The 21,193-nt window shown below is 45.8% G+C and overlaps 1 protein-coding gene across 1 annotated transcript in view; it reads left to right on the top strand.

The window, feature by feature from the left end:
- ADAMTS9 (ADAM metallopeptidase with thrombospondin type 1 motif 9) overlaps positions 1-21,193 on the top strand; it is a 366,656-nt gene that overhangs the window by 18,580 nt on the left and 326,883 nt on the right. The window contains 1 exon segment of the mRNA XM_029601029.1: positions 1,976-2,138. Coding sequence (XP_029456889.1) covers positions 1,976-2,138 — 163 coding nt within the window.

The following is a 21,193-nucleotide window of genomic DNA, read 5'->3' as shown; positions in this document are numbered from 1 at the left end:
TCGACATCACTGAAGATTTTCTGTCATTTGGAGCGATGAAACGTAAAAGAGCTCCCACCCTCCCAAACCTCACTCCGAGTTAAAAATGCCCCCTCTTACAGTGGTATAAATAGTAAATTTACATATTGGCCTCTGCTCTCTCTCTCTCTCGTGCCCAAACCAGCATGTGTGATAAAAACCTTTTCAGTTGGCAACACGCCTGTGGTGGATTAATCAACATGCGATGCAAAAAATAGCGCGGGTGCGATAAATATTTGTATGTTGCAGAAATTACCTATGCGATGCGGGAGCAGGGAAATTATCCTACCCATGCCCCGTTTTTTATCGCAGGCGCTATTTCTGCTATATTTATAGCATTTAGATGGATTTAGGTCATAGTGTGAGTCTGAGAGCATCTGGGTGACAGTGTGGCGGTCTTATTACTTGGCAGCTGGTTCAAGAACTGATCAGTTGGCAAGAGACTAACCCCAGATGAGGAATCCAGGATCTATATGAGATGTAACCAAACTTGTGGGGGACCCAACCAACTGAATAAATGGAAGGGGGACCGCAATCCTTTTTGCTCATCTCTGGTATAGGGTGTGTTCTACTTCTTAGTTATTTAGGGAAAATTTGAAATTTATTTTGGAGATTTTTTGGCTAATTCTATTAGGCTCCAGGTCACATTAAGTACCTGTAAAGGGTCGCCTTGGCTTGCTTTTGGGAGCTGTTGAAGCACCTGCTATAGGGAAAGTGCATGAGTGAGTTGGGCCAGTTATGAAAAAAAATCCCCCTGGGCTGATATTTTCCTGCAATCCACCTCTGCCTCTGGGAACAGTGAAATACCTACTGTATCTGAATGTAACTTGGTTTGAGCTACCAATGACAAGGCCTGAGTTTAAATATAAATAAATAAAAACATAAATAAAAGATTTCCCCCAGTAGATTGCCCTCATAGCAACTGCAAGAGTCTGTGGACGTTCACAGTGTATTTGTATCTGGGTTAAAAAAAAAGTCCTTCTGGATGCTGTTTGACTGCCCCCTCATCCCCACCCGATCAGCTGCCTGCAGAAATAGTACATACACGATGGGAGCAAGGTTTTAAAAAGAAACCACCTGCAAAGTTTTTAAAAATTAGCTACAGGATCTGCACATCCTAAAGTGCACGCAGTGGGGTAGATTTTAAAAGGTGCGTGCGGGAGTAGATTTGTTCGCGCAAACCGGTGCGAACAAATCTACTCCCGATTTTATAACATGTGTGCGCTGCCGCGCAGATGTTATAAAATACAGGGTCGGAGCACGCAAGGCTGCGCAAAATCGGTAGCCTGTGAGCGCTGAGCTGCGCAGCCATCCTCCGTTCCTTTCCTTCCTGCCCCCCCACCTTCCCCTCCCTGTCCCTATCTAACCCACCCCCCAGCCCTAACGAATTCCCCCCCCAACTTTATTTTACAAGTTACGCCTGCCTGAGGCGTGTGTAACTTGCACGTGCCGGCCAGCTGCTGGCACTCCATGTTCCGGTCTGGGAGCTGGTCCGGAGGCCGTGGCCATGCCCCCAGAACGCCCCTGGGCCGGAACCACGCCTGTGGCCCGCCCCCGGAACGTCCCCTGATGACGCACCGGTTGCAACACGCCCCCGACATGCCCCCCAGGAAAGCCCCAAGGCTTACGCGCGTCCCGGGGCTTGCGTGTGCCGCCGAGCCTATGCAAGATAGGCTCGGCGCGCGCAGGGGGTAGAAGGGGCAGCCCCATTGAGTGCAGTATTGCAGGCTTTTGAAAATTATACCCACCTCTCCCCAGGGAGTAAATCCCTCTGAAAATTGTTTTTATAGTGTCACACAGACACGTTATTTATGTGTATTGTATATATTACATCGGGCACACATTGAATTCTGACAAATAATCATTAATCTTGCTGAGTATGAAACACAGTAATGCTTGCATAGATTAAAACCTTTCAAATGTTCTCCTTCTTATCTTTTGCTTTGCTTGTTCTCAGCTAGGAACATTCAGGTCTCAGGATGAGGACTATTTCGTGGAGCCGCTGCTGTCGTTTGATGGACAAGACTATGAAGAAGAGCACAACAAGCCTCACATTGTTTATAGACATCGGGCACCTCAAAGAATTTCATCCAGTGAAATCCATGCTTGTGATACTTCAGGTACGCTCTCCTCTGATTATAGTGAAGCATCATTAGTGGTGTTAAGCTTCTTGTGTTTCGGGTTTCTCACTTAATTGGTAGAACTTATGTTCACAGCCCAGTGGAAATTAGTCAAGGGAGCCTCCATGTCTGGCATGGTAGAAATTAGGGCCAGTGATGTTGGAACAGCTTCTTCTAGGACTAGTCAGTTGTAATTCCTTTTCTAATAGACTCGCTGATATCTGGCTGCAGTTACAAGCAGCTCCACAAATAAAGGCACTGATCACGGTTGCAGTTACTTTGTAGGTATTCAGTATTCCACACACAAGAATAAAAATGGCAAACTAATGCAGTTCATCAATAAGGAGACTTCTGGTAGCTAATTTATACAAATTTACATTAGAAAGGGGAATGGTAGGAGAAAGACAGCAGCATCAAAATGAAGAACTTCCTCAATCAGAATTATTTGCCTACCTAAAAAAAAAGTTGAGTTTTGCCCTATACGGTGGACAGACTCCCAGCATATGGGGGTGTCGCAGGTAGCCTAGAATGGTAGACTGTGTGTGGGACTGGAAGGTTTCATTGTGGAGTAAGTCACGGGAAGTCCAGGATGGTAGGCATTGTGTACGATTGGAAGATTTTGTTTAGTGGTAAGTCACAGGGAATCTAGCATGGTAAACTGTGTGTGAGATCAGAAGGTTTTATTCTAGGGGGTAGTTAGAGAGATTCTCAAAGTTAGCAGGGCCGGTCCTAGGGGGTATAACCTGTTCCCTTGCACAGGCTTCCACCATGCTCTAGGGGCAGGAACCAGCTGTATGACAGGACAGGCTAAGCATTCTGTCAGGGGGAGGATTATTCAGGTCCCCGTCCCCTTTCCCTTTCCCATTTCCATATTTATGATTTGCAGTGAGCCTAGTTTCCGGAGGGAAGCCTTTCAGGATGGAGCCAAAGAAAGGGTATAAGCATGGCCAAGATCTCACTTTTGCGAAAGCTGCTGGACTTGGGAACAGAGCAGCTCTTCTGGAAGCATACTGCAGGCTGGCTCAAAAATTTATGTGCGTGCTCTTTGAATGGTAGGTCTTCCTGCTCCTTCCCTGTTTGATAGACTGGGTTAAGTAGGGCTGGAAACGCTACCTCATGGGATCAGTGAGACGGTTGCTAGAGCGGCTGTGAGGAGGGCTCGCTGATGACCTCTGCTGGCAGGGGGGGGAGGGGGGTTGCTTAGCAGGCAAAATTGTGACACCAACAGCTAGTTCTGGAGGCCAGAGTAAACATTAACAAAAGAATAATTAGGACAAATGACACACAGCTAATCCCTGACCCTAGAAGAATAGATATGAATCATAGCATATACTGGGTTCTGAATCCACATAGGTGTGATTAATAAATGTGTGGTATCAATTATTTTAGGCAAGGTATAGTTTTCAAACTCTTGTACAATGAAAATGGCTAAAATAAAGTTTTATCAACTGATAATCGGAAGACATTTGTTATTAAACAGGTGGCATGGCAACCTCTGAGTCTTAAAGATTGTTTTAAGATGTGCCAGGCTCTAGTACCTGCATCGATTCTGAAGAAAACTGGAATCTTTGAGTACGATACCTTTTCTTCAAGCAGCCAGAATAATTTTATAGACTATATGGGAATCTAGTGGTCTTCATGTATCATGTGAAGGTTCTGCTTGTTGTCTACTATACAGTGTCACAGCCTGTTTTTCTAATGCAGAATCTTGGAATTTGAGCATGCAACTTTCTGGTTCCTAACCAGGGACTCTGCCTCTGCACTACTAGAACCCTGTGTACATTAGTCAAGTAACTCATAAACTTCCCCGTATTACTATTTCCTTGCAGATATAGCTACATGGCTTTTGTTGGTCCAGTAAACTGTCATAATCTAGATTCTGGCACATGCTGGTTGTGTAATAAACATTACGATATGTGGTTCCCATTCAGGGTCCTCCTTGAATTATGCTTTAATCGCTATTGGTTTTATCTCTCTCTCTCTTGGTGATGGGAAGGGCATTAGGAGGTTTATGGAATTATAATTTATGGAATTATAATAATACGCCTACATTTTTAAAGCCCGGCGCACACAAAAACTGGGAGATATGCGCTTGGCCGGGTTGAGTGCGCACCAAGTGCATTTTAAAAACAGCCTGGCCATGCATGTATCTCCCGATAAGTGCCGGGTTGTTCAAAAGGGACGGGGTATGAGTAGGGCGGGGACGTGGCAGGGGCCTGCAGGGACAGCAGCCAATAGGCCCTGTCCCATGGAAGCATGTACCGTCACCAGGCCCGCGCGCGGAACTTACTACACTTCCGAAGAGGAAGTAAGTTAAAAAAAAAAAAAAAAAGGATAGGTAGGGTAGATTTAGGGGTCAAGGTGGAGAGGGAAAAAGGGAGGGAGAATTGGTAGGGGGATAGGGAATTGGGCAAAGGCCCGATTGCGTCCCAGCATGCTTTACAAAATTCCCCCCCCCCCCACACACACGCAAGAGTGGGCACCTGTGCGCACATGCGTGCGCCAATACAAATTCAGATGCGCATGTGTGTGCGGGCAACTGATTTTATAACATGCGTGCGGCAATGCGTGCGTGTTATAAAATTGGCACGTCTTTTAAAATCTAGCTTTTAATAAGGAGAAATAGGATTCATGGTTGGTCTCACAGGCCATATGTTGCAGAGACCACATCATAGACAGTATTCAAAACTGTGCACAAATGTTAACTATATTATCACTGTCTTGTCTCTGGCAGGTTTAGGAGTTTTATTGTATTTGAAAATCCTCCAAAAATAATGTTTACAAAGAAAAGGGGTGTCCACCATCCACAAAGATCTCAGATTTTTTTTACACACAATATTTGTGAAATAAGCTATACATACAAACTATGCAAAAACTACCTTCTTTGTAATACTAAACAGATTCTTTGCCTCTGGTCTCTCATACACACAAAATGCTGCTACGCTTTGCTAGAACTGGATTATGCACAATAAACTGGGAGGAGAGGACCTAGCATAAAATTGAAAAAGTTAGTGTTAAAAAAATGAGCTGCTCTTTGTTTTCCGAGCATGTTTAGTGAAAACACGGCAATAAACGCATATCATTCCTTGTCAGAAACTGTAATGGGGGTAGCAGGTTCCCAGTGTCTGGGAAAACTAAAAGCTGGGCTGACAACTTGGAATATCATGGGAAGACCAATGGTAATTTTCTAATAATGAATAAATGCATAAATAAATCAATCAGAGGGAATGAGTTTGGCACTTGCAGCACCCTCCACCTTTCAATCCACTTGCTGTGGAGGGAAAGGAAACATGTTTAACAAGGTTCCAGGTAAGTGAGCTGGCAGAGATTCACCATTTTGTATTTCATCATAATGACCTGGGAAAACCGAGCCACTTTTTCCTCTGTCTTCTCAGCTTTGTGAGCAAACAGGTCATCACGTTGTGAAGAGGAGCTTTTCTCCAATAGAAACTGGTTGCTACACAACCCCAAGGGCAGAATTAGTAAAGCACATCCACGCTCCTCCAACCAGCCCTAAATTATGAGCAGTGGAGAAAGTGATTTCCACTGCAGTACAGGAAGCTGTGGTCTCTATGGTAAATGTGCCTTTGTTCTCTCTGCACAGCTGTTTGCTTTTCTATATCAGCTTGATGACCAGCAGAGATGCCTGTTGGGATGTTTTTTATGAAGATAACAGCTTGAGTTAAATTCAGGTCAAATTATTCTTTTCCCTTGTGATAAACCTTTGAATGGGTCTGATGCTGCAGTTGTGTTGATAATCATTTTATTCTTGCACAAATAGATAAGGACTGGTCATAAAGGTAGCTGTATTTATGTGCCAATAATGTATGCAGCAGTTGGAACTCAAGTTTCATTATGTTTTTATATATTTTTTGCATTAGTCTGAGGAGAGCAAAATAATTTTTAAATCAAGTTTGTATAAAACTATCTTTTTGCTTCTAGATCATTAGTTTCTGATTTCTGTAATTTCTGGTTGTAATCCTACCTTTTACCTCTGTCTCTGAGAGATCAGTAGTTCTCTCAAATTCTATAAATTGAGCTCAGAAATTCTGCATGAGGAGGTGCAGCTCCTATAAAAAATGTATCTTTATGCTGAAATAAGTATCATAAGTTTCCCTTCTTTTTCATAACATTTTGAATGTAGATCTCTGGATTGCCTGCAATTTGATTTTGGCAGTTGAATACCAGTCTTCGCCACTGAAGCTTTGAGTATGCATTTTCCAATTTCCTTGACATTGGTTAGAGATGTTCGGACTTCTGGAGAAAACATCTTCTTTGGTCTGCAGAAACTTGCTTCTATGTGTGATTTGCTTCATACCGCCTTTTAACAAATGGAAACCTTTGCTTCTCTACATTGATTCATTTTTCCTTAAAACTGAATTTTCCTTCTGTCCAAAAAAGGCATTCAGAGTGTGCTCTGGGAACGATTCTCCTATCTACCCTTTCCGTCCTCCCTCCCTGTTTATTAGCTGATTTCTCAACCATGTAACTTCTGTCCAGGACCTCAAATCCCAAAGTGAAGCACAGAAGGGTGCTGCCTCTCTGATGTAATGAGCCATGATGTGTAGATAAGCATACGCAGCGTGCACGCGCGTGCCCTAGGAGGCCACGGGAAGGAGCATGGCGGATGGGGACGCCCATGCTGAATTGGAGACGCCAAGGGTTTCAGCAACGGAGACAGCCATCTTACCCATGGAGGAGGAGAAGGGCAAAAAAGAGGTGAGGTAGAGCGGTCGCAGCTGTCTGCGACCAACGAACACAACAGTACCCCCTTCCTGGTGATCTAGGTTTTCGTGGGTGTGCAAGATGGAATTGACGTACCATGTCTTTATCCTTGATGTTGGCCAGAGGCTCCCATGAGTTTTCTTTTGGTCCATAGCCTTCCCAGGAGATGAGGTACTCCCATGTCTTGCCTTTCTTACAGACTTCCAAGATCCATGGCATATTTGATATCGTCCTCTGTGTTCAGATTAGTTGGTTCTGGGGTCTTTTTAGAGAACTTGGAGAGCATCAAGGGTTTTAACAGAGAGACATGGAAGGCATTGTGTAATTTCATTGATAGAGGTAGTTTCAAACTGTACGTCAGATTTGCCAATCGCCGAAGGATAGCAAAGGGTCTTACGTAGTGAGGTGCAAAACATGCTGAAGGTAGTTTAAGATGGAGAAACTTGGTACTCAACCAGACTTTGTCTCCAGGCTGAACCTGTGGTGCCTCTCGATGGTGAGCATCGTAGATTTTTTTTTTGCTTTCTGTCCTGCTCTGAGGAGTAGCTCCTTCGTTTGCTTCCAAAGTTGAGATAACTCTGTTGCAGTAGCCTGTGCGGCAGGAGAAGCCACTGATAATGGAATTGGCAGAGGAGGAAGCGGTTGTCGTCCATAGATGAGTTGGAAGGGAGAAGACCCCGTGGAAGTAGCAGGATGTGAGTTGATAGCAAATTCTGCCCAAGGTAGTAGTTCAGCCCAGTCGCTTTGCCTTGAATTGACATAAGATCGCAGAAATTGTTTCAGCGTTTTGTTCATTCTTTCAGTCTGTCCATTAGACTGAGGGTGGTACGTGGAGGTTAAGTCCAAGGCGATGTCAAATTTTTGACATAAAGCTCTCCAAATTTAGCAGTGAATTGTACTTTGTCAGATAGAATATGCTTAGGCATCCCATGAAAGCGGAAGATGTGTCTAATAAAGAGTTTTGCTAACTCTACAGTGGAGGGTAATCCTGGTAATGCTACAAAATGTGCCATTTTGGAGAAGCGGTCAACTGTGACCCAAATGGTGGTGTTTCCGTTGAATGGTGGCAAGTCTACCACAAAGTCAGTTGCTATATGTGTCCAGAATTCATAAGGCGCTGGTAGAGGTTGTAACAAACCCCAAGGACGTCCGGCTGTGGCTTTTGCTTGGCACAAATGCACAGGAACCCACATAAGCTTGTACGTCCTTTTTCATGGTTGGCCACCAATAGTACTGCTGTAACATTGCCAAAGTACGACTCTGCCCCAGGTGGCCAGCCGGACGGGAATCATGTGCCCAATTCAACAGCTTCTTCCTTTGATTTCTGGCCACAACTGTTTTCCCAGCGAGTAACACATGAGAGGCTGCAAGAACCACTCTCCCAGGGTCAATGATGTGACGGGGTTTGCTTGGCTCATCCTGAGGGGAGAAGGATCGTGACAAGGCATCAGCCTGAGTGTTCTTCTCTCCCGGACGATACTTCAAAAGGAAGTCAAATCTGTTAAAGAATAGGGACCATCTTGCTTGACGGTGATTGGGTCATTGAGCATGTCTGAGGTACTCCAAATTCTTGTGATCGGTGTACACTACTATTTGGTGCTGTGTGCCTTCTAGCCAAGGACGCCACTCCTCAAAGGCCAGCTTGATTGCGAGTAACTCTTTGTCTCCAATTCCATAATTTCTTTCGGTAGGCAAGAACTGCCTTGAGAAGAAGGAGCAAGGATGGAGCACATTAGATTCGCTATACTGGCTTAAAACTGCTCCCACGCCAACGTCTGATGCGTCGACCTTGACGATGAATGGGCGATGTGGATCAGGATGGCAGAGGCACGGCTTTTTTTGAAAAGCCTCTTTGAGCGTCAGGAAGGCTGATATGGCTTCTGGAGACCAGTTGGCGGGATTGGCTCCCTTTCTGGTCATAGCAGTTAAAGGGACTGTCAATGATGAGTAGTTTTTGATAAAGGAACGATAGTAATTGAGGAAGCCCAAGAAGTGGCGCAGTGCCTTCAGGCCTGTAGGTTGGGGCCAATCGTGGATACGTTCTAATTTCTTGGGGTTCATTTGAAACCCGTTCTTAGAAATGATGTAACTCAGGAAGGGTACAAACTCCTTGTGGAATTCGCACTTTTCAAGCTTTGCATATAGGTGGTACTCACGCAGGCGTCTTAAAACTTTCTTGACATCCTCTTGATAAGTTTGCAGATCTTGAGAGAAGATCAGTATATCATTGAGATATACTACTACGCATTGATATAGTAAGTCCCATAAAATGTCATTCATCATATTTTGAAAGAATGCAGGTGCGTTACTCAAACCGAAGGGGATGACGAGATATTCGAAGTGTCCATCATGGGTGTTAAAAGCAGTCTTCCATTCGTCTCCTTCACGAATACGCACCAAGTTGTAAGCTCCTTTAAGGTCTAGTTTGGAGAATATCTTGGCTCCGTGGAGCCTGTCAAACAGTTCAGAAATTAAGGGCAGGGGATACCGGTCCTTGATGGTAATCTCATTCAGATCCCTGTAGTCGATGCAGGGGCGTAAGGTGCCATCTTTCTTCCCTACAAAAAAGATGCCTGCACCAGCAGGAGATTTGGAAGGTCTAATGAATCCCTTTTGAAGGTTCTCTTGTATGTAGGTGGACATGGCCTTATTCTCTTCCTTTGGGAGGTTCCGAATTGGGTTTCAGGTTTATAGCGCAGTCAAAAACTCTGTGCGGTGGAAGTACATCTGCTGCTTGTATTGAGAAAACATCCTGGAAAGAGGCGTATTGTGGAGGTAAGCCAGGTAACGATGGTGTAATGGGCATGCAAATGAGCAGTGAAACTTCTGCGAGACACCGACCATGACAGTCAGACCCCCACCGGGACAATTCCAACGTGGCCCAATAAAATTGCGGCATATGATCTTGTAGCCAAGGCAGTCCAAGTACCACCGGGTGCATGGCCTTTTCCAATACGAGAAAGGAGATGGATTCAGAGTCTAGAGCTTCGGTACGCAGGCCAACAGCCTGGGAACTTAATGAAACTTCTCCAGGAAGTGGTTCCCCATGGATAGAAGACAATAGCAGTGGCTTAGCTATTGGTATGGTAGGAATCCGTAGATGTTCTACTAAGCGTTTCAAGATAAAATTACCTCCGGCTCCGGAGTCAATGAGAGCGAGAGTCTGAAATTCAAGACCTCTGCAGAGTAGAGAGACTGGTAAAGATAATGGAGGAATAGGAGAGGTGAGGCCTAGGAGAAGTCCTCCTGCAGATCCTAGGCATGTCAGTTTTCTGGACACATAGGACAGGTTTGGATGGCATAGCCTGATTGGCCACAGTACATGCATAAACCCATGCGTTTACGAAACGTCTCTCCTTGGAAGTTAAATGGCTTCGGCCTAGTTACATAGGCTCTTCCTCTTCTAAGCGTGCAGCTTAGAAGCGGCCAGAGTAGCTAAACCGAAGTCCTTGCTAACTCATTCGTTAGGAGCAGAGCGGAGGCTTAAATACCCGGAGGTATTGATATCATGCGGTGGGGATGCCCCCGAGGTTCCCTCCATGACGTGTAGATAAGCGTAGGCAGCGTGCGCGTGTGTGCCCCAGGAGGCCACGGGAAGGAGCATGGCAGATGGGGACACCCATGCTGAGTTGGAGATGTTGAGGGTTTCGGCACTCGGCACCAGAGGCAGCCATCTTACCCATGAAGGAGGAGAAGGGCAAAAAAGAGGTGAGGCAGAGTTCATTTGCATGCCGACGGACGCAACAGTATTCAAGGTGCGGTCTCACCATGGAGTGATACAGAGGCATTATGACATTTTCCGTTTTATTCACTATTCCCTTTCTAATAATTCCCAACATTCTGTTTGCTTTCTTGACTGTCACAGCACTCTGAACCGATGATTTCAATGTGTTATCCACTATGACGCCCAGATCTCTTTCTTGGGTGGTAGCTCCTAATATGGAACCCAACATTGTGTAACTATAGCATGGGTTATTTTTCCCTATAATCACCACCTTGCACTTATCCACATTAAATTTCATCTGCCATTTGAATGCCCAATTTTCCAGTCTCAGAAGGTCTTCCTGCAATTTATCACAATCTCCTTGTGATTTAACTACTCTGAACAATTTTGTATCATCTGCAAATTTTATTACCTCACTCGTCATATTTCTTTCCAGATCATTTATAAATATATTGAAAAGTACGGGTCCCAATACAGATCCCTGAGGCACTCCACTGCCCACTCCCTTCCACTGGGAAAATTGTCCATTTAATCCTTCTCTCTGTTTCCTTTCTTTTAGCCAGTTTGTAATCCACGAAAGGACATCGCCACCTATCCCATGACTCTTTACTTTTCCTAGAAGCCTCTCATGAAGAACTTTGTCAAACACCTTCTGAAAATCCAAATACACTACACTTACCGGTTCACCTTTATCCATATGTTTATTAACTCCTTCAAAAAAGTGAAGCAGATTTGTGAGGCAAGACTTGCCTTGGGTAAAGCCTTGCTGACTTTGTTCCATTAAACCATGTCTTTCTATATGTTCTGTGATTTTGATATTTAGAACACGTTCCACTATTTTTCCTGGCACTGAAGTCAGACTAACTGGTCTGTAGTTTCCTGGATTGCCCCTGGAGCCGTTTTTAAATATTGGGGTTACATTAGCCACCCTCCAGTCTTCAGGTACAATGGATGATTTTATTGATAGGTTACACATTTTTACTGATAGGTCTGAAATTTCATTTTTTAGTTATTTCAGAACCCTGGGGTGTATACCATCCATTCCAGGTGATTTACTACTTTTCATTTTGTCAGTCAGGCCTACCACATCCTCTAGGTTCACCATGGTTTGGTTCAGTCCATCTGAATCATTACCCATGAAAACCTTCTCCGATACAGGTATCTCCCCAACATCCTCTTCAGTAAACACCTAAGCAAAAAAATCATTTAATCTTTCCGCGATGGCCTTATCTTCTCTAAGTGCCCCTTTAACCCCTCGATCATCTAATGGTCCAACTGACTCCCTCACAGGCTTTCTGCTTTGGATATATTTTAAAAAGTTTTTACTGTGAGTTTTTGCCTCTATGGCTAACTTCTTTTCAAATTCTCTCTTACCATTGAAATGCAAAGAAAAAAAGGAGGTGCTGTAAGGCAGCCATGGGTGTCTCCCACGATTTCAAGAGAAGGAGATAATCAGCTGTTTTCAGTGCGGCTGCGGGACAGCCCTACTACCTCCCGCAGCTGAGAAGAAAGAGGGGGAGGAGTCATGGCCATGATTACGGCTGGTGTAGGACTACGATGGGTGTTTTCAGTTCTGAAACAGCAGCGCTGGGGATGCTGCAGGTGGATGCCTTGTTTTGGCATCTGAGCAAGCTCCCTGCATGAAGATGAAATGAAGGCCAGCTTCTGGGGATACTGCAGAGTGATGATGATGTCACTTCTGTGTTATTAGTAGGAACGGGGCCAAATTAAATAAAATTGCAAATAAATTTAAAATGAAATAATGGCTAATCCCATGTGGGAAAGGTCAGAGGAGACCCAACTAAGTTTATAGACCCCAGGAAGCACCTTGGCAAATCTGGCACTGCCACCTTCAAAATCAGCAAAGAAAGCTGAAATTTAATAAAAATAGAACTGGGGTACATGGGAATGAATATCTATCATACTTAATCCAGCTTCAGAAGGCACAACTGGAGGACTCATTGTTCTTATCTTTTCTCCTCCCTCCGGACTAACTGGATACCCTACACCTGCTGGTCCTACTGAGAAAGACAAGATTGGCGTTTTGCTGTTCCTGCCACCGCCAGCTCAGATCACAGGTCTGGCCCAAGACCCTGTCCCCCTACTGATGTCATATGAGCAAGGTGGTCAAGAACCAATGAGCAATGCTGCTGGAGGACTCATAGTTCCTGTCTTTTCCCCTCTTTCTGGGCTAACTGGCTGCTCTATACCTGCTGGCCATACTGAGAGTGACGAAGTTGGCGTTTTGCTGTTCCTGCCACTGCCGGCTCAGATGTCAGCACTGACCCAAGGTCCCGCTTCCCCGCTGATGTCATTTAAGCAGGGGGTCATAACCGTTGAGCGATTACAGAGGCGCCATGTGCCGGTGGTTCACACACACTCTGTCACCTGCATGAAAGAGCACAAAAAAGGAGCTTCTTTGTGTACAATAAGTGCCGAATATGCGCTGAACTCTGTTCAGATGGCTCCGGACTTTCCTATGACTTTGGTATCTACCATTACAATTATTACTGGTCAAGGATGTTATGGGTATCTGGCAAGTACTAGACGGCACTCTATGTCTCATCTGCCATCTTTTAACATTGATATCACGTGTTCTGCTAATTCATTTGCTCCAGCTGTTAAGAGGAAATTCCAGATTATTTTTGATCTAATTACAATGGAACAACCAGATTTTTTTCTGTTTTACTGAAAGTTGGCTTCTTGATTTGGATGTTATCATCCTTAATCAAATTTACCCATTTAACTATTCTTGTTTTTCACAGCCAAGGAAAAAAGGGCAGAGGAGGGGGTATATTGATCATTTTTAGGAAAATTTGGAATCCTAAGTTTGAGGATCTAAGTATAAGTAAGGGCTCACAATTTGAAACTTTGGTTCTATCCACCATTGGTTTTTCCATCTGTTTAACATATTGTCCTCTGAAATTTAATGCAGGCTAATCTTTCTTAGTTCTTTGAACAGTTGCTTACAGTGAAAGCAAATTTAAATAATATGATCATACTTGATGACTTTAATTTGCCACTTTAGTTCCCCTTTCAAGTTTTTGTGCTCTCTTTCTTAATATTTTCTCTTCCCTGGGTTGGTTTCAGTTAATCCAGAATTCTGTCGATCGTCAAGGTCACTCCCTAGATCTTATTTTTGTAATGACTCTTGTAGACAGCATAGTTTAGGGATGTGAATCGTTTTAGGACGATTAAAATTATCGTCCGATAATTTTAATATCGACTTAAACCGTTATGGAACACAATACAATAGAGATTCTAACGATTTATCGTTATAAATCGTTAGAATCGTGAGCCGGCACACTAAAACCCCCTAAAACCCACCCCCGACCCTTTAAATTAAATCCCCCACCCTCCCGAACCCCCCCCCAAATGACTTAAATAACCTGCGGGTCCAGCGGCGGTCCGGAACGGCAGCGGTCCGGAACGGGCTCCTGCTCCTGAATCTTGTTGTCTTCAGCCGGCGCCATTTTCCAAAATGGCACCGAAAAATGGCGGCGGCCATAGACGAACACGATTGGATGGTAGGAGGTCCTTCCGGACCCCCGCTGGACTTTTGGCAAGTCTCGTGGGGGTCAGGAGGCCCCCCACAAGCTGGCCAAAAGTTCCTGGAGGTCCAGCGGGGGTCAGGGAGCGATTTCCCGCCGCGAATCGTTTTCGTACGGAAAATGGCGCCGGCAGGAGATCGACTGCAGGAGGTTGTTCAGCGAGGCGCCGGAACCCTCGCTGAACACAACAAGATTCAGGAGCAGGAGCCCGTTCCGGACCGCTGCCGTTCCGGACCGCCGCTGGACCCGCAGGTTATTTAAGTCATTTGGGGGGGCTCGGGAGGGTGGGGGATTTAATTTAAAGGGTCGGGGGTGGGTTTTAGGGGGTTTTAATGTGCCGGTTTTGCGATTTTTTCGATTTTTTCGATTTTTCACGATTTTTCACGATATTTTACCCCCCCAAACGGCAACAATACGATTCCCTCCCCCTCCCAGCCGAAATCGATCGTTAAGACGATCGAGGACACGATTCACATCCCTAGCATAGTTTTGACTCAATGTTTATTCAAGGAGTCCCATGATCAGACCATTTTTAATTAAATTTTGCATCTTACAGACAAGTGCTCCTAGTCTCTCCACTTTGCCTCAAGCTCCGTTGAGTTGTGGTCATATTGATAATTCTCAATGCATCAATGGCATTTCATCTTCTCTAGCTTTTTCTCAGCCTGAATCTATGGATGATTTGATCACTTGGTGGGAAGATGCCATTATCTCTGTGTTGGATTCCATAGCTCCTCTTAAAGCTTTTGCTAGCATCAAAAAGAAGTCACAGCCATGGATTACTCCTCTAATTTCCTTGAGGAAGTCCCTTATTTATTTATTTATTTAAAAACGTGTCTATACCATCGCTAAGTTATATACCATCGCAACGGTTTACAAATAGGTACATAGACTAAGGTATGTAATGTAGGTTATCGTACATTCTAACAGGTGCCAATAAAGTTCGGTTACAATTTCTTAAGAAAAGTGAACGCAATTGGCTCAAGTCTCCATCCTCGAATGGAGTTTCTAGTTTTAGACTTCCTTTAAATCAATATCAATTTAAATGTTAGAGGCCAAAAATAATTTCTGTTCCACACAGATCAGGGAAATAGGTTATAACCCCAAGGTGTTATTTCAGTTGGCAAGGAATCTCATGAGTATCCTTAAAGTGCCATCTTCCACTGCCGATGTTCCATCAGCTGGTGCCTTTTTTTCTCTCAAAATTGAAAGCTTCGTTTAGGTTTCATCAAAGTCCCATCTTGGTTTGATGCATTGATTCCTTACTTTGTCCTTCCTGTACATCCTTCTCCATTGTTTCACGGATGGAGGTGGGTAAATTAATCTCCTCAATGAACAATTTTGTTGACCTTTGAGTAATCAATTGATTGCTGTTTTTAAGACTTCTAAAGAAGCAATCATTCCCACATTGACATTAATTGTTAATAAATCCCTTGAAAAAGGCTATTTTCCAGATTGTCTCAAAAGAGCGGTAGTTTGACCATTATTGAAGAAATCTGGCTTAGATTTGACTGATTTGAGTAATTATAGGCTGATTTCTTCACTGCCTTTTGTTTCCAAAATTATTGAGAGTGCTGTTCTACATTGAGAGGTAGATTTTAAAAGGGTTACGCGCATAAATTATGCGCGTAACCCTTTCAAAATCACCCTTTTCAAAACCACCCCCTAGCAAAGCGCCGGGACACACTCTCAGGGGTAGATTTTTTTTAAAAGCGCGTTCGCGTACTTTTGTTCGCGCACCAGGCGCAAACAAAAGTACGCTGGATTTTATAAGATACGCGCGTAGCCGCGCGTATCTTCTAAAATCCTGGATCGGCGCGTGCAAGGCTGCCGATTTTGGGCAGCCGGTGTGCGCCGAGCCGCGCAGCCTGTCTCCGTTCCCTCCGAGGCCGCTCCGAAATCGGAGCGGCCTCGGAGGGAACTTTCTTTCGCCCTCTCCTCACCTTCCCCTCCCTTTCCCTACCTAACCCACCCCCCCCGGCCCTATCTAACCCCCCCCTACCTTTATCCATGGATTTACGCTTCCCGAAGGGAGACGTGAATCCACGCGCGCCAGCGAGCTGCTGGCGCGCCGAGACCCGACCCGGGTGCGGTTCCGGAGGGCGCAGCCACGCCCCCGGAACGCCCGGGGTTGAAACCACGCCCCCGGGTCCGCCCCCGAAACGCCGCGTCCCGCCCCCAAAATGCCGCATTGTTCGGCCCCGCCCCCGACACGCCCCCCAAAAAAACCCCGGGACTTACGTGTGTCCCGGGGCTCTGCGCACGCCGGCGGCCTATGCAAAATAGGCGCGCTGGCGCGCGAGGGCCCTGCTCGCGTAAATCCGGGCGGATTTACGCGAGCAGGGCTTTTAAAATCCGCCCGTCAATGTAGAACAGCACTCTCAGGGGTAGATTTAAAAAAAGTACGCTGGATTTTATAAGATACGCGCGTAGCCGCGCGTATCTTATAAAATCCGGGGTCGGCGCGCGCAAGGGGGTGCACATTTGTGCAACCTGCGCACGCCGAGCCCAGCGCGCACTGCCTGTTCCCTCCAAGGCCGCTCCGATTTCGGAGCGGCCTTGGAGGGAACAGGCCTTGGAGGGAACTATCCTTCACCCTCCCACCACCTTCCCCTCCCTTCCCCAACCTAACCCACCCCCCCCCTTACCTTTGTTGGCAGATTTACGCCTGCTAAAAGCAGACATAAATCTGCGAGCGCCAGCGGACTGCTGGCGCGCCGTCACCCGACCTGGGGGCTGGTCCGGAGGCCTCGACCACGTCCCCGGGAACGCCTCGACCATGCCCCCAGGAACGCCTCCAACACACCCCTCCCCGCCCCTTTTAGAAAGCCCCGGGGCTCTGCGCGCGCCGGCGGCCTATGCAAAATAGGTGCGCCAGCACGTGAGGGCCCTGCGCGCGTAAATCCGGCCGGATTTACGCGCGCAGGGCATTTAAAATCCACCCCATAGTGTAAAAGAAAGTTATTTTAATCACACTTCCAGGAAAAATATTATAACTGATTACACCATATAAAAGTGATATTGATAAATTCTCGTAGCCTATCCAGTGTGCAAAAGAGTTGTTTTTTTTTTTTAACAAATATTGCGCTGAGTTTTTGGCCAGAGAGAGAGAATGGGAACCTCATAGTATAACAGCCACTTTAGCTACCGTGGCAGGAGAGTCCGAAAACAAAAGTGATGGGTTAGACTATGTAGGCCAGTCATGACTTATTTTAGTGTTGAAATAAGGACCTTAGATCACTTGAAAGCTGCTTAAGCTTTACAACTTAATGGCAGAGGAAAATATCTTCTTAAGATGCATTCTTTTTCTCATGTTGATGGCCCGGTTAAATAATATTCAAATAACTTTTTGTGGGAAATTTCTTGCATTAAAATTCGGGTGCAACCATGTATTTGAATGCAAATAAACTCCAAACCAAAACATAACTGCACCTCCCTGAGTAGTTTAACACAAATATAAAAATGTGTGTTTTCATGCACATAATTGTAATAGGTCATGAGCTAATTTGCATTATTCTTCAACTGTTTTGTTTATTTTGGAGTTTTTATTGTAATAAAATGTTTTTCCACATGTTACCGCATTTACGAGCAAGAGCTCCGCTTAGAACATCGGCCTCTAGATGTGTCCGGAGGTTTTTTTGCTGCTCCTGGTTTCCCTTGTATTTGCGTTTCTCTTTCCCAAGCATCAATTCAAATACTACAGTCAGTTTATCACTTTGCTACAGTGATTGATACTTTACATCTTTTATATTTTGTTCCCATTGGTTGAGATCTTTATTGTAAAAAATATTGCATGTAAACCTAGTGGTTTTTGTTGGCTCATAGTAATTTTATGAGAAGCAGAGCAGGAGAAGATGATTGACAAGATAATATGCCCCAATTAAAGAGGTGCATCATGATAAATCCCCCCTTTTAAAAGAAACAGCCAGGGCAGCGGAACACTTTTTTGGTGGGGATTACAGGCCTCTGTGCCGGAGCACTCGGCCCCGCCCCCGGACCGCCGTCACGCCTCTGGCCCCGCCCCTGGACCGCCGCCATGCCCCCGGACACGACCTCGGCTCGCCCCTTATTCGAAGCCCCGGGACATATGCTCATCCCGGGGCTTGTGCGTGCCACCGAGCCTATGCAAGATAGGCTCGGCGCGCACAGCGGGGAGCTTGGGGCAGGTTTTCGGGGGTTACGTACGTATCTTACGCGTGTATCCCTTTGAAAATCTGCCCCATAGAGTATAATTATTCATACTAGAAAACCAGACATAGTGGTAAAGGAGAAAACAACCAAAAACAGCATTACTAATAGAAGTATGTATGGAGAGAGAAAGAGAGAGAAGATCATTAGGTACCAAGAGATGCAATCGGAGACTAATTTTTTGCACATCAGTTTCCTGATTGAAAAGAATATCCAAGCTCCCATAGATACATTGCACGTGTATATTACACCATACAACTTCAGAAAGAAGCCATTTGACACAATGCAAATATTAGGGAGAGTACTAGCAGTACATTTGAGAGCTTGCAGTCATATCCTGGTTTAAGAGTGAGGTTCATTCTTGTCATTGTATGTACAGGACAAACCCAATCTAAATCCTGTCTCTTCAGTTGTGTAACTCGATACTTTGTGATCACAGACACCCCCACCCTAACACACAGACACACACCTCTCTGACAATGGCGCAGAGCAGGATATTTTCCCCTACATCTCACCATACAAAAAAAGTCTGGTGTCATTTGAGTAACTGAAACATAAACTCAGTAGACACACTGTGAAACACAAAATCCTAAAAAAAAACCAAACACACTCAGCATATGTAGCAAATATGTCATATCACAGCAGCTCTAACTCACAGGACTCCAAAAGCCTATGAAAAGGCAGCACTGCAAATATTACATTGGGCCCTAGAACACCAAATCACCTCCTGTTGGCAAAACACAGAGGTTAATAATGAAAAGCCATTTAGTTTACGTTTCTTGCTCTGCTTGTAATAGAAGAAGCAGCGCTGCAGTGAGGTGACCTTACTCTCAGCAGGGGTGTTGTTTTGGTGTTTGGGGATGGGATGGGGAAGCTGGGGAAAGGGGAAGGTGTGGCCCAGCCAATTTGGACTGCAGGGGGGAGGGAGATGGGAAGCCCCCATTAAGAAATAATTTAAAATGGGGAAGGGGTGGACGGGGGGGGGGGGGGGGGGGGTGTCTGGCCTTGGGCCGCTGCAGTTTTCATTAATTTGTCCTGACAGGGCCATATATGAAATGGGGATGGGCGTGGGAGAGAGAATCAGGCTACAGACCCCTTTACTTTTTTTTTTGATAGCTGTACTTAACCGGATGTCTCTGAAGATACCCAGTTACGTAGGAAGTTATCCAGAAGCATGAGGTCGGATAACTGCAAAAACCTAACCTGTTATATTCAAACGTAGCCGGTTAGGTTTTCCAGTCATCTTTCTATATGTAGCTGGATAACATTAGGCAAATATATTCAATGGGATGTTTATCCTACTGACTATCCAGGACAAGCTAACTTTAGATGGATAACTTGTCTACTCGCGGGCTTACTGAATATTAGCCCCACAAGAATAAGACTGCTACAGATCCCTACGTGCTAGCAGAATATCTCAGCTCAGTCACACTTGCAGACAGACAGACAGACCTTCACCAAATACAGAAATAGTTGACAAAAATTAAAAACCCCAAGAACCCCAGACTCTGTATGCAGTGCAAAAGTGGAAAACTGACTTCCTGTTTTCCATGTATACAACACCTTTGCCCCTTGCTCAACCCCAAAGTATCCCTCTTTCTCCCCACACCCCCACCAGGGTACTGAGGATGGGGAGAAATCCAGGGGAGGTGTGGGAACTGTGAGGACAGGAAAGAATAAGAGTTCAGATGGAAAAGAGAGAATCTGGGAAGAGGGAGACAGTTGTCCCTATCCCTAATCTGGACCTGCTCCCTTTCACATGCCCACCCCCTCTCTAGCCTCTCTTTCTCATTCACTCCTAATTCTGAATTCTCTCTCTCTCACACACACACACTTAGCCCCTCTCCTGTACCCACAGCTTGCAAGCCTGCCCCCCATCAGTGAATCAATCTTTCCAACCAACTAGCCTCCCCCCAGCTTGCCACCCCCAGTCAGCCTGTCCCCAACTATTTCCTCCTCATCAGACAGCTAATTTCCTAGTCAGCCATTCCCAAGTCCTGCTTGTCACTGCCCCCCAGCTAGGCAGCCAACATCCAGTGTTGACCCCCTTCTACAGCTAGCCAGCCTCCCCCTTCCCAGCTAGTCTCGCCTCTGACTCCCTCACTTCTTCCTCCCCAGTTGGCCTCCAGCCTCAGATCCTTCCTTCCATTCCTCCCTTCCCAGCCGCAGACCCTTCCTTCCTTCTTTCCTTCCCCTGCCCCCAGCCTTGGGCCCTTCCTTCCCTTCCCCACCCCTAATCAGCCTCACATCCTTCCTTTCTTCCCTCCCTCCCTTCCCAGCCTCGGATCCTTCCTTCTTCTCTCTCTCCCTCCCTCCCTTCCCAGCCCCTTCCTTCCATCCTTCCCTCCCTTTCTAGCCTTGGATCCTTCCTTCTTTTCTTCCCTCCCTCTTTCCCTCCCTTCCCAGCCTCAGATTCTCCCTTTCTTCCCTCCCTCTCCAGGCTCGGCCCCTTCCTTCCCTCTCCAGCCAGCCAAAAGCCTCAGAACCCATGCCCTCAGCAGCTTACCTCATGGCGAGCAGTATCTCCTGTTCCCAGAGTGCTGACTTTCGGCTGCACACCTCTCGGCTCTCTGTAGGCTCACACTGGTTTCGCGAGTCTTGCAGATCGGCATACAAAACCTCACGCTGATTTGCATATCTCACAAGACCAGCGCGAGCATACAGAGAACCGTGCAGATTCGAGCCAGCAGTGAGCACTTCTGGGATGGCCTTCCCTGGAGGAAAGGTTGGACAGCCCAGAGCTTGGGTGGCCCATCCTGTTCCGACGCCTACAGAAACAGCGACTGACTGACAATTATTGCACATCTGGGTGTGGCGCCATACTCATTCTAAAATAAACTGAATTTAGCTGATTTAAGAAAGGTGAG

This window comes from Rhinatrema bivittatum, chromosome 4 (genome assembly GCF_901001135.1).
Source record: "Rhinatrema bivittatum chromosome 4, aRhiBiv1.1, whole genome shotgun sequence".
Taxonomy (NCBI): Eukaryota; Metazoa; Chordata; class Amphibia; order Gymnophiona; family Rhinatrematidae; genus Rhinatrema; species Rhinatrema bivittatum.
The sequence above is the reverse complement of the archived record's forward strand: the minus strand, read 5'-3'. Positions and strand labels throughout refer to the sequence as shown.